The 18,998-nt window shown below is 36.6% G+C and overlaps 1 protein-coding gene across 3 annotated transcripts; it reads right to left on the reverse strand.

Moving 5' to 3' along the window:
- Positions 1 to 346: 346 nt before the first annotated feature.
- LOC118267755 (uncharacterized) lies at positions 347 to 11,854 on the reverse strand. Of its 3 annotated transcripts, none has more exons than XM_035581930.2 (2): positions 11,734 to 11,854; positions 347 to 1,043 (listed from the first exon to the last, which is right to left on the reverse strand). In XM_035581930.2, exon 2 carries the CDS (start codon positions 1,041 to 1,043, stop codon positions 408 to 410), a length of 636 nt encoding a protein of 211 aa, XP_035437823.2. In that variant the 5' UTR covers positions 11,734 to 11,854; the 3' UTR covers positions 347 to 407. The 3 variants fall into 3 exon arrangements, with proteins under 3 accessions (XP_035437823.2, XP_050550279.1, XP_050550281.1); XM_050694322.1 differs by lacking the exon at positions 11,734 to 11,854 and adding an exon at positions 2,290 to 2,409; XM_050694324.1 differs by lacking the exon at positions 11,734 to 11,854 and adding an exon at positions 2,090 to 2,275.
- Positions 11,855 to 18,998: the final 7,144 nt, after the last annotated feature.

Genomic DNA, 18,998 nt, shown 5'->3' on the forward strand with positions numbered 1-18,998 from the left:
AGGCGATTATAATATTTACAATGAGTATCTAATGAGAGTGTTTGCATTGATTTAATTACAGGCACACTGTAGCTGTACAGCAATAGCTCTTACAGAATTATATTAAAAAGGGTGATTATATGACCTACTTTTTAGTTTAGACATATTGCAAGGATCATACTAGCTGCCTGTAACTTTTGCTTTCCCGTTGTGGCAAAAACGTATGTGTACGTATGTACTTTTTGTGGTATAAGGCCTTGATCTGTATGTTTCTTATATCAGTGGAATGAAACGATGATTGAGCCATGAACTCGGTCACATTGATAAAGAACTTTATCATAATAGAGTAGGAAAAAAACAAGAACAACATTAAAATAAATAATTTAATAAACAAACATAATGTAATTGACTAATACTCGTAATGACTGCTACCCAAATATGTGGAACCCGTGGCCGGCTCCCTGGCCCCCGAAGAACAGACCGGTGCCGTACCCTCCGTAGAACGTCCTGAATCTATTCACTTCTTCATTCTCCTTTTCTTCTTTCTTCTCCATGACTGTGTACCTCTCTAACTTCTGCTCCTTATGCACTGTCTTCTGTAAGGGTATCACGGAGAGATCCTGCACTGGCACCAGGTTGTGATGTATTGGTATCAGGATCGGTATCACTGACGCTGACGACGGGTGTGTGATGTTCGCAGTGCTGTGGGACACAGTTTGGGAGATTATTGGTATCTTCACATTGTCGTGTGTGATTATATGCTTGACGTCTGTGTGCACGGCGCTGTGGTGGACGTTTGATTGTGGGGGAGCATGGTGGAGGGGAATTATATGAAACTTGGGCACGAGAATCTGTTGTATCGGTATGGAGATGATGTTGGGGCTCTTCTTCTCCCTGGTGGCTGTGTGGATGACGACGTGTGGTACTGTGAGCGGCGCGTTGTGCTGCGGCGTCAGCATCGGTATCTCCGCGCCAGGCTTCAGTTCTCTCAACTGGCGCAGCGGGATGTTGATCGCTTGTTGCAGCTGAACTAGTAACACAAGCAGTGTCAGTTTTGTCACCATCTGTAAACAGAAATACAAGTGGAGTTAGATACATTTTTTTTAAAGAAAATAAATGGTGGACTTATATTGAAATGTAAAGAATTTATACACGAAACGTTTTAAGCTAAGCTATTAATAGAACAATGATCAAAATTAAAGTAAATCCAGGAGAATCCTCGTCAGCCCGTAATGAATGACAAAAGTATACGTTTGTAAAATGCGTCATTGTTCGTCATAGAACAATGTGACGGTAAACGGTCGGATCCATTTTGAAATTAGAGAACGAGTGAATGAAAGAAACTTCAATGGGAAGGATGACGGCTTTTGATTGTTCATTACAATCCCGACAGAAGACTTGTAAAAACTGTACTTGTGTAAGGGTGTTTTTCTACCAGAGATGTGCTATGCTGCGTTGCTGTAATGCGTCGAAAATCATCCAATGACTTCTCCCGCCTTGGGCGAGGCGGGAAGGAGTGTCAGACTCTGTCTAAAAACCACCCCGTTCCTACTCCTGCTTTTCGAGCCGGAGCCCAGGTAAACCCGCTAGGTAGTCGCACGCACGGGTCTGGATCTGGTCGGGCGGTGAGCAACCCCTACTCGCCGTCCGCAGACCCGCACTTACGGTGGCCGGAGATCGTCGCGCGATCCCCGACGCCCGGAGTGTCTCTCGCGACCTAGGTATTAGATTTTCGTAGCATATCTACATAGCACATCTCTGGTGCAAAAGCATCCTAATATTTTTTGTCCATCACCAGGTTTTGTGTCTTCCGTATTTATTTATTTCTTCAATGTTGATCGTTTGTTATCTTTTCCGCATTATATCACCTATCTTTGTATCGAGATCCTAAAGGCCAATTCTATTCAATGAGTCTTTCAATAGCTTTATAATTATATCTTACAAAATAATAAATAAATATATAATTAACTTGTATTGTTAAATAAAATAAACAAAAACATTGCAACAAAATGCAGTGGTGAGCGTTGCTTATAAACTTCTACTTCCTATATTTTTATAATAACTATCGTGAGACACACTAAATTAACCAAGGAAACAGCAGTTTACTCACGCAAATATATGGAGAAAAACTAGTTTTGAGTCACAGAGGGAGTCTTCATCATGAGCAGCATATGACGACTCGAAACAAGTAGAGTTTTTCTCAATATACTTATGTGAGAAAAACGTTGTTTTTAGTTAATTTTACTCCTTAATAAATTGACAAAATGTGTTGAAATATTGTCATAAAAATCTCTCAAACAATAAGATAACCAGAAGCACTGTCCCAATTTGTTCCACTCCCGAGCACACTGATCTGTGTTCAGCCATAAGTCAGTGTGGTGTCAGGTGTAGCTGTTAATAAACTGCCGTCAGCGCCGTCACGCTATCACTGACGGCGCCGTAATGACGCGTTACGTCCGCCGTCCGTCACCACTTACCACTGTCATTCGTCACTGACACTCTACGGTTATATTAATCGCTTATTACAGGTGACATACTTGTTTGGTTCTGTGTAGATTGAAGGTGTGCATTATTGAGTTTAGGAGATTGTGGGTTATGTCCTACTTTGTTCAGGCAGGAGGCAAATTTTTACCTGGTATTATAATTTTAGAGAGGTTTTTAGATTACTTTTTGCTTCTTTTATCAAATGTACCTAATAAGTAAAGTGAAAATCTGTTAAACATTTTCACAGAAATTCCTTCGCTTATTTAATTTTAATTCAGGTTTAGTCACTGCATTCAAGACGTTGGATGTATTATATCAAGGTCAAATAACTAATTTAAAAACTCTCAAAGAAATTTAATTTGAAACTTTCAGTAAAGTTGAATGCTCCTACATTCTTAAGTGAGTAAAAAAATAAAAATATATTTATTTTTTGATTTGCAACGAAATCCTCGAGTGGAGCCGAGACGCACTTAATTGCTAAAAGACGATCAGAACCAAAACATAATCCTTTATTAATTCAAGGGATACAGCGGATTACAAGCGGCTTCTTTATTAAAAGAGGTTTAAAACTCAACTTTTTCCAATATGGAGTTGGAAAGTAATTAGCCAGTGCAGGCCAGGGCAGGCCAGGCAGTCGATCGCTGCACAAAGGGTAGATAATCTTGTTCGATGTGATATCAGACTGCTACTATTTGTTCCAGGGACTAATTAAATGTTCCTCTGTGTGGACGAGCCGACCGACGCTGGGATATAATTAATTAACATTGAGCGGGTTATTGCTTGTTCATTAAGAAGATACTGCGGTTTTTTAAGTTCATAAATACTTGATAGAACATTTTTCGATTAAAATAGACTGTGATGCAATGTCGATGATAGTATAGGAGCATAAACTTAACGCATTCAGAAACAACTTCATGATTGATTTTAGAGAAACACCAATCGTTTCAGGTGGCCTCTTTATTGACCTCTTTCAACAAAATATTCTAAAAGAGGCCAAGCGCATAATAAATAAATTAATTAGATATATTATCGGTGGTAATATTTTTTCCAATAAGCGCCTGGCAAGCAGTAGGGCTGATGTTGGGCTTCATTAAGCCCTGGCCTGTCCCAAATGTACCTCATTCCTGGTACATTACGTGGAACATGTGGATTAATAACACCGTAATGACTAGTGATGGCCGTGGTATTGTGTCATGTCGTGTGTGTGACTTGGTTCGGGAAATCATGGTGGTATTGATATATTTAATAATCATAGTAATGTCAAGCCAAAAGGAACTCCATTTAGGAACATATAGATATATTGTATGTTTTTCTGTCTATAAATTATAACGCTTTCTTTCTAAAATGTAAAGATATATTTTAAGTGTAAATGAATGTGTGCGATGACACATATAGATTTTACTTTCCGCACTTCTAAAAATAAAATATTCTTCAAAATGTCACCGGAACTAATCGTGTATAAAATTAATTAAATAAAAAAATAAATATATCTACAGCTGTCCACAGAGTATAAATCAAATCGTCGATAAATGTTTATTTGTCCGCAAAATTAATTGTCTGCGTTTTATACTAACACTAGCCGAGCCCGCGGCTTCGTTCATGTTGTTGATGAATAACGTCCTTTCTAGAATTGAAACTTAAAACGGGATATTTACCATGTTTTTCAATATTTATGAGTTAAAACATACCGACAGACGTGGAAGAACTTACAATTTGATTATAAAGAATTTGTTTGATTATTTGCAATTAATAAAGTTGTCATCAACAACGGATCATTGTGCATTCATCAAGTTTCACTTATTTAATAAATCTCGCTGATTTATTGGAACCAGTTTTGTCTAGGATTGTAGGAAACCATTTGTATTAGTTTTGTGTTTAGAAAATTTGATTTATCACCCAAATGTGTGTTAACAGTGAGGAATAGATCAGGTTTGGTGTTTATTTATAAATACAGTCGCGGTAATTAAATATCTATTTTGGATTTATTAGTTTCAAAGTTTGAAATATTGTGGGACATAATAGAATACAACTTTTTATTCTGAGAATATCTAAAAATAGCGAGATTAATGAATTAGTTGTAAGTTTGATTTTGTAGGTGACACTGTATAACTGCATACTTTAGTATTTTTATCGCATAGAGAAGGTTTGACCATAATCACAACGCTTGCTTAATGTGGGTTGGTGATTTCAAACTTATAATTAGAATTTATAAACCCAGGTTTCCTCACGATGTTTTCCTTCACCGTTTGTCAGTGGTGTCTAAATAATCTTAGAAAGTACATATAACTCGGAAAATCTCACATTGGTACTTGCCGTTGGTAAGTTCCGAACCCGCACAAGGGTACCTAAGCTTATATTGTGCTTCTACATTCTTTGCTTCACTAAGTTATCGTGAAAATTATAAAAAAATGTGCTGATGACTTTGCCACATACTAAATAGTAAACGTTACTTTATAATAAATGAAGTATTTTATAAATGGGATTACATATTATCTTATATTAAACGTATAAATTTAATGTAGGTACAAACTTAGTTAAAACATATTTGCAAGCCTAATGAAGAAAGTCGTTACTGAACACAATTATATTAAAAAGCTAAACGTTAATTTATGGCCACAATAGGCTCTACTCCATAAGCTCACTACACAAAGCGCTGACAAAACTAATTGATATAAATTGTTCAAAAGTGTCGTGACCTCCTAATCACTTAGGACATAATATTCAAGGTAGTTGACCTCTCAGCTAAAAGCGCTGTATGGCTGAACGTAATCAGTGTTGGCACATAATATGGTAAGCAGGTGCGACCTAATTAGGGTGGCCTGAAGCGCGTTAAGCTGCTGGATGGTGGCGGTAACTTAATATGTATTGGTCACTGTTGATGTGTGAACATAACATTACTGCCTTTTGGTAGAAGTAGAATTGCTCTAATTATAGCAAAATCATTAATGTTTTAATTTTTAAAATGTACCAGTATCTACCTAAATGTATTAATGAAACTAATTGCAGTGGTCACTTTGAGAATTATGGAGTAATTTGTTGTATTTGAAAAATTAATACTATACATTTTAGAATGCAAACCGGATATCAGAAGTTATATTAGAATTAAGATCCAATTGACGTTGGCTTTAGGCAAACATTTAATGGAGCCAATTAAGTGTCCCTACTAAATCACATTTAATTGAATTTTGTTTTAAGTATTTGTCTAGATATACTGCACGGTTGGCGCAGTGGCTGGGCACGACTGCCATGCAACGTGTAGCGGGTTCGATTCATGCACGGGTCTGGGTGTTTGGGGTTTTGGGTTGACTGCCTCGTTGGTCGAGTGGTCGCAAGTGCGACTGCCGGACAAGGGTTCTCGGGTTCGATTCCCGGGTCAGGCAAATTATTACTGAGCTTTTTTCGGTTTTTCGATAATTTCTCAGTAGTAGCATGGAGTCTGGAATTGGGCCCAGTATATGGCAATAAACTCACTCGTTGTTACATGGGACTTATAACATTAATGGCGAAAAGTGAGTGTACATTGTATAGCGCCATTACATGCCGCAATATGCACCTCTGCCAACCCCTTTGGGGGTAAAAGGCGTAACGTTGAGTATGAAAAGGAACCCGATTCATTATGAATTACGTGACCAAAACAGATCACTTTAAAAAAATTAACATACATAAGTATTTGTGTTTCAAAATCACCTTGTCCCACACGAGACCGTCAATAAAACCTCTTACACCGTTGCACTCAATTATAATGACATTTTTGAAAGCAATTAAGTACTTAATGAATTCCGATACAGTACTGATACGGCGGGAGTTGATAGTATTTGCATAATATCAGTGATATTGTTGAGTAACAGGTTTCGGTGATACGGTGACAGTGTGACAGTGAGGCGAGGACGGGGGCTAGACTATGTATGTTTGTAGATGGGACTGTTTGTGTATTTAGTACCTAATTGGTAATTAATAGTAATTGAAATTGATCTTTAAACCATACGCCTCGTTAGACGCAGTGTAATTGCAAAGAAAAAGATTTGAGTTTGATTTCCAAGTCAAGTCAAGATATTATGAAATTCAATTTAATTCTGAGCTAGTACTTCATCATTTACCTACACTAACTGATCCTTATACAACAATATTAAAGTGTAATATTAATCATAGCAAACATATAAGAGTTTTCTTTCGAGGGTGTGTCGTGTCTGCGCGGGCGCTCGCTGGTACTATCGCTGCGCCGGCGCAGGCGTCGCGCTCGAGATATCGCACGTGGTGTTTAATGGCCGCTTGTTACGCGTCCCATTAACTAGGCACTATATACTATATAGGTTTATGTAACCCGTTCGGTATCTATAGAACTTATTGTACGTAAACCTTTTCTAAGAACAACAAAAAGCCTTTTAATCCCATAAGGAATAAAATGTGAAAAAAAGAAAGAAAAGCCTAAATAATAATTAACTCTCTTAATTTTGTCAATAGGATAAAGATACCGTAATTACTTTATGAATATTTTTATACAATTGTTTCATGTGATTTTGAAAAAAATTGGGGGCGTCATAAAACATTTATTTACTGTTAGAACATAGAAATCGTTATTTCTATAATAACAACAATAAAAAAGTTAAGTAACATAGTAACTGTAACGAAAATATAAATCTAATAAATCATTACAACAATTATACGAGTATGTTATACATCACACACTATTCTATTGACACTTGTTACGTCTTTACTTACTGACATAAGTAAACATAGTGTATGTATGTATGTATGTATGTATATCTCCTAATGTTTACTAACGCACACAACTACACTCGCTCCATAAGCACTTTCCTTTGATTAAGTTTGTCAGGAATTAACTTAAATATACATCGCATTCAATCAAGGAGTTTGATCGAAGCCAAGTTAAAATTAATTTCACTCCAAGTTTAAGTTACGGTTTTTAATTAATGATTTAAGAGTTTAATTTGTAGCAAGCAGAGATTTACTGCGAGGTCAACTGCTCTGGGCTTCTGTTCCGAATTATATTTAGATTGGTATGTATTATAGCTATATCCAGCTGGATGTCTATGTTTAAAATATGTCTCACTTTTTTAAATATTTATTTAACTCTACGAGGTTAAACGCGTGAGTAGTAATTGTGTCTTTAAGTTTAAGAGAATTTTCTTAACTGGTCTACTTGTATAAACGTCGTAGGTTGCAAGCTGTCGTTTGTCCTACACCTATATGACAAAGTATATAATAAATGTGTAATTATGTATTAACTAAAAATCACGGTTTACTCACGTAAATGCTCACCCCCTATTACATATAACTTATAATAAAAATCGTGGAAAGAGGGTGTATATTGTACAGTGGCATTAAGTGCCGTAATGTGCAAATGCCTACCCTTTTGGGACTAAAAGGCGTGACGTTACGTATTCACGTAAATATCTGGCAAAAAAGCTCTACTAGTTTCGATTAAACTGAATTTGTTATGGATTCTAAGATTTACAAAAGTCGTAGTATGTATGTAGGTACATATTATTTTAATATACTTCCTTAAGTTATAGTTCTTTGTGATATTTTTTGTATGTGTAAGTGAGACGACGGAATGAATATTAATTATTTATTATATAGTTTTATATTATGATTTTCCGGAACATTAAATATTTATGAGTAGTTTTTATCAGTTCAATGAACTTGGGACGTGTGGAATTTAATGGGAAAATCTTTGTCTAAGAATTAGTGACAGACATTTTGTAAGTGAGGTTACCGGAGGCCCAATTACCCTTACCTGTACCCCTTCCCAGTCTTTACAATTCCCGATTCCCCAACAAACCTTAAATTTCTAACCCCCAAAAGGCCGGCAACACGCTTGTAGCGCCTCTGGTGTTTCAAGTGTCCATGGGTGGCGGCGATTGCTTACCGTCTGCTCGTTTACCGGTTTATTTCATAAAAAAAGACAGAAGACATATTTTTATGGTACAGTGAAGTAAACGAGTTGACGGATAATCCGATAAGCAATAACAATCGATACAGATATACAAATGCATTGTCGGCCTTTTAAAAAGACGCATGGTCTTTTTCGAAGGCTCAATTGTATTGTTTCAGAATTGCCTTATATACCCTATTTCTTTTTGAACTATTTTCTTCATAAAGCCTACTTATTTTATGGGTACCTACCTATTTTAGGCAATAAATCAGTAATGTATAGTCGCTTGTCAGTTAAATTTTGTTTTGTGGTCTTTTGATCTAGATGAGACCTATGTGCCTATTATTTTATAGTTTTTTTGTTTAAGGAAAAATAGGCCTAGAAGTAATAAAAAGGTCAAGGTGACGGAAGATTAATATGACTATTTTGACATGTTGTTTGTTTTTAAACATTCGTCCTTGAGATTTAATCTTTTACACATTTGGCAAGTTTATAGCTGGGTTTTTTATGGTGCGATGTGTTTATTCAGATTAAAGGTTGTAACAAAAGATAAACTTGAACCGATTAGATTATGTTTCGTAATAGCAGGCGGTGTAACCTCCGCCGCAAGTCATGTAATTAGACCACAGACTATATTTACATAAAACATGTCTAAGGTCATGTTCGACATTTTAGACTCCTGACTTCCGCATCCGTTATTAGAACTTTATAATAAATAGAATTGGTTTATTATTTATGGTTTAATTCTCGAGTTGTTTTTTGGGTGTTGGTTACTGAATAGGGCAAAATATTACTGGTTATTTTATTCTTCGATAGCCACAGATTGGAGTCTGGAATTAGGGATATGGCGGTCCATTTACAATCCGGGAATTGATATAGTGACCCACGTGTAGTCACAATTACTGGACCAGCAAGATATTCCATTCTAGTTAGACAAGTCGTTAATAGAGACTAATAACACATAGAGTTATTTATTACCGTCATGATTATAACTTTCATCAGTTAGATGTGGTCAAATAAACGGTGTATGCTAATAAATGTAAATATTTACATAGCTACATAAGTACATATACATATACCTATTGGTATTGATGTATAATCCTATTGAGGTGTAGGTCAAGCGAGACTAAATCAATGATCCTTGTATAGAAGGTTTGGAGTTTAATTTTATTAGTATTATTAATTGGTGACTTTATAAGGTGGTTTGTCTAAATTGTTATGCCCAAATGTTTTTTTTAAACGTTGCTCCTACACTAGGTTTATCTCCTGTGTCGTGGGTACGTTTACAAACATACAAGTTCACATAGACATGACAACCAGACCCACAACAACAATTTATGGATCACACAAAGAGTCGATCCGTACAGGAATCGCATCCGTTACACGTTGTGTAGTCATTAATACCCATGTTTGTGTAGAATAATTAGTCCTTTTGTGGAACTTAAGGAACGTTTTGGTAAATGACAATTTGTAGGCCATACATAGGTGATGTGTTGGGGGAGTTACTAAAATGGTGCTAACGCCTTTGTTAAGGAATTCTTAATAAACAATGATGTTGTTATCGTGAAATCTTTCACTATCTATAGAAGTTTTAGTGTTGAGGTAAAATTAAAATCCATTGTTTCAGATAAAACAAGACCAAGTAAGGAATGTTTACCAACATAGATCACATAAAGGTCCGTTACATTGCACTCATTTCACTCAAAAAAAGCTAGATTACACAACTTTTTGCCGACAGTTCTTGAACAGTTTTTCGGTTTTTGTAAAAACAACCTTTGAAGAAAGTACCCATTAGCCTGGAGTTTTAGGAAACCTCACACCTATTCTTCTGATAGCACGTAATACTGATAATAGAGCCGATAACAGCCTCGTACGCTCACATAGAGCTAAGCATTTCCACTAACATTACGACTATGAGGGAATGTATTTCAAAAAATGGTTTCTCGCCAAATAGCAGTAATGAGAGGCCATTGCTGAAACTGCGCAATGATATCTGCTTTTGAACTGAAATAGAGCTTCCCCAATTACTAGAATCGTACTGTGTACTATTTGAACCCTATTGATTTGACGTCGCTTGACATTTGAGTTGATTATCAACGTGTGGTTTGTTGATTTACGATTCGCTTTGATATCGAAACTGAGCGGCAAAATAAACATGAGTATGTCAAACTTAAACCTATAATTAGTTGTGTAGTTTAACTTTAGTAGGTATGTAATGTACGTAATGTATATTTTTTATGATTTAAGCCGGTAAACGAGCATGCGGATCACCTGATGGTAAGCTATCGCTGCCGCCTATGGACACCCGAAACACCAGAGGCGTTACAAATGCGTTGCCGACTTTTGGGGATTCAGAATGTACAGGTTGTTGGGGAATCGGGTAATGGGAAAATTTGGAAGGGGGATAATTAGGCCTCCGGTAACCTCACTCACACAACGAAACAACGCAAGTGTTGTTTCACGTCGGTTTTCTGTGAGGCCGTGGTATCACTCCGGTCAAACCGGCTCACTCCTGCCAGTAATTAGCAAAGTTGAAGTATTGTAGTTGTAGGTACCAGGAAATCATGAGTAAGTATTAGTATATATCGATTTATGGCATCTTACAATGTTTCTACGTCTATTCATTGTTTACACGACGTGTATAGCAAAAAACTCACCATCCATTTCATGAAGTATACAGACTATGTACAATTTTCTGGGCACAATGTTTTGTTTTTTTTTTCTTAAGTTTAAGTGACAAGAACGCGCTCAACATACAGGGTGCTAAGTTACCAAGGTGACTGAGTGCCGCGCGATAGTCAAATACAAGTAGTTATTGCTTAACTGAAACTTGTACTGATACAGTTAAGTTAGGCAACTAGAGCTTTGCTTGTAACGTTATTATGTTACAATACGAAGTGAATGTTGTCGTTGTTTATTGTGCTGTCATAGACTTGGTGATTGTATTTTTGTAAACTCGTCTTTTTGAAAAGGTTAACTGTGTGTGATAGATGGTGTGTAATAAGTCTCATGTAGTAAGACTCTTATTATTATTATAGCTATTTTCAAACAACCTGTAGCTCTAGTTAGTGTGAAGTTTCGAAAAAGTTCAAAAGTAGTTTTGCCGACCAGTGAATCAAACCTATTTTAATCCTTTGATGCAGGAGTATAGATGAATATCTATTAAAGTAGTGTCGTATTGTTTATGTCACCTGTTGCAGCTTGTTAAAGGCTTTGTTTACTATTGGTTTTATGTTCTTTCTTATCGATTGTACTATTGCCGTTAGAATAATTAATTTGTACTAACAACGATCGTATTTTTTCGATTACTGTAAAAACAACAAATATGATATTGGTAAAATAAATTAATAAAAAAAAAACACCAAAAAACCTACCTTTCAAAAAAGCACTTTCCAAAAACCAATCACTTAATAAACTTGGTATATTTTAATATTTGCTCGTATACTATATCCCCTCACTATGCGCATGAGACTGGCCAGGCCAACTGGTATCAGAACACTGCACCGCGCTGACGGCCGAGGGACGGAGCGGCCGACGGGGCCATTAAAACAGCGATAAAATATGAGTAAAAGTTGACTTGATGATTAAAACTGTTTCACTTTTTAAAACATTTTTTTTTAAAGAATTCGATGATATGGTGAAAATACTAAAAGAGTTGCTTCGTTAGCTGAGTCAAAGGGTTCATTTTGTGATCGAAGTAGGTACTATTGCGGGTTTTGGCTATTTGAAACTTATTTGTAACATCCTCATATTGTGCAGATTGTATTGTCGGTCGAGTACACTTGTCTGCTGACTACGAAGTCTTATTCCCGAGTCAAATCCAGCAAAATAACACTAAGTTAATTTGGTTATTACAAATAATGTATAGTTTTTTTTACCAATTTGCTGGTATCATCGCTGATTTAATGGCCTGTACCTCAGTTGCATGCGTAAAGCGTAACGGGTAAATGACACCACACCATGGTATCTCCTTGACGCCATGCGCCATCAAATATATGCCACCGCGCGTGCATATTGTCGCAGGCATTGGCAGGCTACACAATATCCTTATACGGGCCCTGAGAAAAGAAAACCCGACACAACGGAGCAATGTGCTCATATTGGAGCTTCAAATTATCACTTTAAAATTTGCTGTCAAAGTAGACGAAAATAAAAAAATGGACGAATGCTTCTTGACCGTATAATTAGCGCAACAATTGGCTGCCTGGCCGTCTACTGCAATGTTCGATTCGAGTCTTATTTATTGTATCAGACTTTTTAGAGCTGTTTTTCATAGAATTTAAGTCACTAATATTGTTTTATGTCGTACGTAAATTATATATCTCAAAGAATTGTTTGAACACCACAAGCAAGCCAAAGGATTATGCTAAAGCATTTTTTTTTTCAAAAGAAAAATAGCCTCCAATAGCCCCAGCCTCCCTAGCAATCAGTCCTGTGCCTGTCCCCCCACAATAAAACCTGTTTGCCCAGGTAGGCATGCCCGTTATTTAGTATTCAGCTGGGCATCCATGATTGATGCCCAGTCCGCCACCGAATTCGTTGTACCCGGGAAATGCATTAGGATTTACGTGATTTTTTTGCCCAGTTCGAGACTGCCTATGTAAGTAATGTTACGTCTCTTTGTCCGCGAAGGGGTAGGCAGAGATACACATTTTAAATGAAAATTAAATAAAAAATATTCGGGCAGTTAAGTAATGATTTCTATCTCTTATTAAGTGATAGTGTGTTAACACACTGTTTTAAAGACACAATTCTTAAACTGTAAGTTACTGCTGTAACTGTCTCTAGAATCAAACCCTCGAACAATTATATTTTGAATTAGAGTGACTTTTTTGATATTAGACGGTTTCGCTATTCCTGATGTTATTTCATACGTGAGGTACTATGCGAATATATGTTTCCTATTTAGCGCAATGGTGCTTAAAGCTTAATGCTTGGGAGACGGAAATTAAAGAATTATATTACCTACTCGTATGTCCGTTTGAGTAAATTAAACATACTTATTTCTTTTTCTGATTTTGGATTTTGTCGGCACCACCGACAGTATTTATAGTTGACGAGACGATAGTATTTATAGTTGGACTTGCTTTATTATTAAGTATTCGACTTCCCTATTAAACAATTAAGAAACAAAATGTTAAAATCGACATTTATCACCATACTTACTATGAACCTAAAGACAGCCTCGTTAGTCGAGTGATCGCAAGTGCGACTGCCGGACAAGGGGTCTCGGGTTCGATTCCCGGGTCGGGTAAAGTATCACTGGGCTTTTTTCGGTTTTTCGAAAATTTCTCAGTAGTAGCTCGGAGTCTGGAACTATGTCCGGTATATGGCAATCGGCTTACCCCCTATTACATGAAACTTATTACATAAATGGTGAAAAGTACACCCGTACATTATATAGCGGCATTATTAGCCGTAATGTGCACCTCTGCCTACCCCTTCGAAGATAAAAGGCGTAACTTTGCAGCAAGTTACTATGAATATTAAGATCCGAATTGGTTTAACGTCCCACATACAGGTATCATACACACAGTGCTGTGATAGTAGTCGACCTTAATCTATGCAGCCACAGATCAGCCGCAGCTGATGATCACTTACTTCATTTACTTATGTCATTAATCTAATCAAGAGCTGTGTAAATATTTGGCCCGCCCGTGCAGTCCGGCCGTGGCCTTCGATCGTTCGGAAGTGGTTATTTATGACAGTCTCAACTATGTGTGGTTATTTTTTCGTTTAAGGAAGTTTGTCGAAGATATTTTATTTCAATGCTTTCTATTCAGGGTTAGTAAATGTGGATGAGTTACTAGAATTGTGTTTATCAACATTATAATATCAATAAGACAGTATATAAGTATAGAACTGATACTCACTTTTCTTCTGTTATGTTGGAGCTTGTTGCTGTAAACCGCGTATATTTCAGATTATGTGAATATTGATAGTCTTTTCTAAATTGCATATTAAAATAATATTAATTGCAAGTTCACATTTTGTAGCGTATTTGGTAGTCACATCTTTAACCATTGGATCTTCAAATGAAACCTTTAAAAAGACACAACAACATCCCCCGTGGCATCCAGATTATCCTGCGTTAATACCCTCATTCACCCTTTAAAATCCACAAAAACCACAAGCCTCATGTTCCCACCGAATATTTAAAAGTCATTTATTCAGTATGTAAAATAGAATCACAGTCCAATCATCGTGGAATTGAAAATATACGTCCGCGAAAAATTTAAGCAGATTACAGCTGTGTCCGATTTTTACATAATGATGTCGGAGTGGGTGAAAAATGGGATGAGGCTGAATTTTATTAGAGAGCTGACGTGGATTACATGGAGCGAGGTATGAGGGCCGTAATGAATTCTCGTATGTATAGATCAGAGCTCGTATACTATTTCTTTTTATTCCAGTCTTAGCTCTCGTGACGTCACGTCGGTAATATACAGTTGGTACTAATTTACTGACTAGTTCCTTTAGTATGAGTTTGCTTTACCTACGTTTAAAATAATCGAAACGAGAGCGCGTTCGGCATTCTGATTGGCCGACTTGAATATACCAACCAATCAGAGCGCCGTTTAGATTACTTTAAGCGTAATGCAAGCTTAAGAGTTTGCCCTTAGTATGCTAAGGGTACAGGAGACTTCGATATTAATAAATTAGTTAGTCCCTTATGATCTCCAAGAGGCTCACTTCGATAAATGAACTATATATTTGATACGAAAGCATTCAAAAGTTTGACCAGCGGTTCCGTAATATAGACAGCACATTACACTTGTTCTACAAGGTTACAGTCACATTATTATTTCTTGTCAAGAGGATCACGATGCACTAGTCAATGGCATCACTGCAACGAGCACAAAGTGAGTGTGAATTACTCTGCGTATGTAAATAGCCGGCCTCCCCCAGGGCGGCGCGGGCAGCGGCGAGCGACCTTATTCTTTTGTCTCAGACCTCACGCCGCTCTATTTGACTTTCTTTGCCTCCAATTTGGGCAAGGTCGCCGCGGATAGACTAGGCCTTAAGTCCAAGATTAGCTTTAAACTGGATTCGAGCTCTCTTTATGGTATTTATTGCAGACACTTTGTATTTACATGTACTTATGTATTTTAATAGTGTGTTGTGGATTCTGAGCCTTTTTATTTTTTGTCTAATTTGCATAGCTTTTGGTCTAAAAGTAATGGTTACATTTGAATTAATTTAAACAACTTTGGTGAGTGAATTTTAAATTTTAAGTAAGCTTATATGCTCTAAAGTGAATATAAAAATAGGCAGTAAAGAAAATTTTAGAATTTGTTAAGCATTTCATTAGTTCTCCGTCTGTGGCAGTGGGCAGTGAGCCTCTAAAAACGTGTTTATTGCATTCTGCAGCTCTGCATATGTTTGTGCGCAAAATTAGCACTCACTGATGCAGTCAGCTGATTAATTCAGGGAGAGTGGTCTGCGCTAGACCGTCATAGAAAGAATATTTTGGATTATGAATAAGCACAGGTTTTAGTTGAACTTTTCATGTACTTTGCTTAAACGAATGTAATTAAGTTTTAGTTTAAGAAGTCGAGTGGTGAAGTGTGATGTTGAAGAGGTTTGTTATTCCTTATTTAATGACGAAGAAGATTTAATGCTGTATAATGTTTGTATACATTATATAAGAAATCTGACTTCTACATTTAGTTTTATTGCCAGCCCAAAGCAAAAGGGAATGATGCCTACTTTTATTCAAATCATCAAGTCCCTCGCGGTACACAAGTTACTATCGTCAAATATTCATAAAACAAGGCGTGTGAAGTTTTGTCAAAAAGACTACAAACACTTGTAATTTCAGATATAAAATCTGGAATTTCCTTCAAGAGTAATTCTAGAGATGTAAACGGGAAATGATGTAGGCAAGTTAGCGTGGTCTGTGTCTCCTGATATTCTGTTCAAGGTGTTCACAGGTGCTCATGAAGCTATGCAAAACCAGTATGGACTGACCGTTGAATGTGAGGAAAGACCATCCAAAGAGAGATCACGATAAACTGGTTATTGTATAACTTGATGTGTCCGTGTGTCCATTGAGAAGTTTTTCATATTATTATTATCATCTTGCATTTTACGACTAATATTTTTCACGGAGGCTGTTTGTTCTACAACTGTCAAAGTTTGTTTATCGCGATGACAGCTTGTTGCGAAAAGATATTCAAATAAATTTTGTGGAATTTTTAAGTTTAATTTGATTAACTGGTTGACGGAATGATGAGAATTAAAATTCGAACTACGATACATTAATTTAACCTTATTTAAATGTGAAACTGACAGATGTATGCTCAATAAAAGTGTCTTAATAGTGTGATTAAATCACTTACCTCCCAAAACTTTATTCGTAGTCCCAACTCACACGAAGCAGCGTCCATTTTTGCTAAAATATAACTATTTAATAAATGTTGTGCCCTCATCAAACAGTCTTAACAATAACGGGAGGGCCAAAGGCACACATCGCATATTCAGTCCTCTGGAGAGGTTGTGTGCTCAGGCCCTTTGTCAGGCCTCCCATATCACAAGGCCAAAAGCAGGCCATAAAGCGATCTTTTGTCTGACATCATAATGGCCCTGATTCCCGATATCCAATAGGGATTTGTATCTTAATGTCTGTTCCGAAACGTTCCCCTGTTATATTAGAGCTCGCTGTCAACGCAAGCGATCCTTTGGTTTATTAATAGAATGTTAAGTTCGAGGCTCAGAGCGCGGTGCTGTTTAAATGGAAGCTTTTTTTACTGTTTTAAAAATATATTTTTTAATAAAGAACGAGTATTTGCTCATCCTTTCTATCATCAACCAGTGTTTAATAACTACCTGACTATCAAGTTTACGTTATCAACGGATGGTTCTCATTATGAAAACATTTTCTTTATTTAAAAATAGAACGCGCATTTATCTGTGCTACTTGCAGCCATTACACCAATGAGGCCCCTGAGTGCAGCCCATCGCACACCATCACAGCTCCCAACATCTTCACCCCTCGAACAAATAATAGGAAATATAAAGTAATGAGTTACAATTTAGCCGCCTCTCCCCGAATTACACACAATACGCCTCGGTCGGCTCATTACCAGCCTGTTACCAACATTTTCAGGTGCTTTCAGGTATTTTCAGCATCATTACCATCTACACCGTAATTATTATACGCAGCATCTGGTGATTACATCAAAATGACATGAAAATTTAGTGAAATATTTCCGGGATGGGCGTAATCATGACGTTTTATAGTGTGTAAATGGTACCTCACATATTATACACAACATGTGTTGTACTGTGAACAAGACTGTTACTAAGTTGTACTGAGTATTGCTTGCTCAATGTTAAGAGGCATAGATTTAACCTCTTTAAAAAAATACTGTTTCTGTTTGATATCTTCTAGTTTAATTTTTGAAAAAACTATCAACATCTTCTACGAGTTGCTTAACTCCTAGGAATGTGAACTTATAGTATTTAATCTTGGTATTTTAGGAGATTATTTCTGCTACTAGGTACACATTGAGTTGAAGTTGAAGTAGCTGGTAATCTAGAATAATATTGTCGTTCAGTGGAGTTGCCATTGTACTGACATCAGGCGTTAAAGCTTCGAGTGAGTAAATTATTTTGGTAGCAAATCGTCGATTAGTGATTTTGCGATATTTTTAATTTAATTACTTGGTTTAATCTAAACGTTAACGTGTTATTGGGAGGAAAATAATGTACTATGAGATTCGTTCCATCGAGATGCATAATTTTATTTCCATTTTTATTAAAAACGGCTCGTAAAAGAGGTTATCCTGACATGATACTTTTTCTATAAATATTTAAAATAAGAAGCACATTAATTCAAGTAACGAACATGACAGTTGCCAGAACTCTTTGATCTACGCAGTACAAAACGTCACGCGCAAATTACGAAACTCCCGGTCGGGGAATAAAGATGAAAAAAACTGGAACATTAAAAGATGTTTCCCTCACAATCTCGCTTTGGATCAACCGTAACGATTATATCTACGGGTTCTTTAAAAGCCCTAATACAAATTTGTGTTACGTTAACGCGACCGACAAGTTGAAGACGTCCGGCATTTTGATAGGCCAGCTAAAATTAATCAACCAATCAGATAGCAAAACCCGGTAACGTGTCGATCGCGTTAAAGTAAAAATAAAAATCGTACTAGGCTCTCTAGGGGTGTGAGATTCTCAACATTTCCGCAGCTAGTTATCTTTTGTTCTGCGATAAGATAACGTTATGTTAAGTCGTTGTTTTTTATTCGTCGTTATCGTTTCATTTTTAGCGTTTATGAGGTGATTGTTGTATGGGGAGTGATTATGCTATATTGTGCTTTTTATATACTTTTCCGTATTATAGGTCTAGATATTATCCGTTCTGCGGTAGTGGTTGAAAAGAACTGAAGACTGAACTCAGTAACTTGCTTTTGAAAGGTAATGATGACAGTAAAGGTCTAGTCGCTAAACCATTGAATATGCTACTGGTAAGGAAGCTTAATTTCATGCCTGTCTCCCATGGGGGTAGACAGTAATTAGTGACATTTATATGTAATGAACGCTCGACCCCCTATTCTTTCAGAAAATGTTTATCACAGTTACCTAACACTTTTTACAATTCAAGGTAGTTCTGATTTTGTTT

This window comes from Spodoptera frugiperda, chromosome 6, assembly GCF_023101765.2.
Source record: "Spodoptera frugiperda isolate SF20-4 chromosome 6, AGI-APGP_CSIRO_Sfru_2.0, whole genome shotgun sequence".
NCBI classification, from domain to species: Eukaryota; Metazoa; Arthropoda; class Insecta; order Lepidoptera; family Noctuidae; genus Spodoptera; species Spodoptera frugiperda.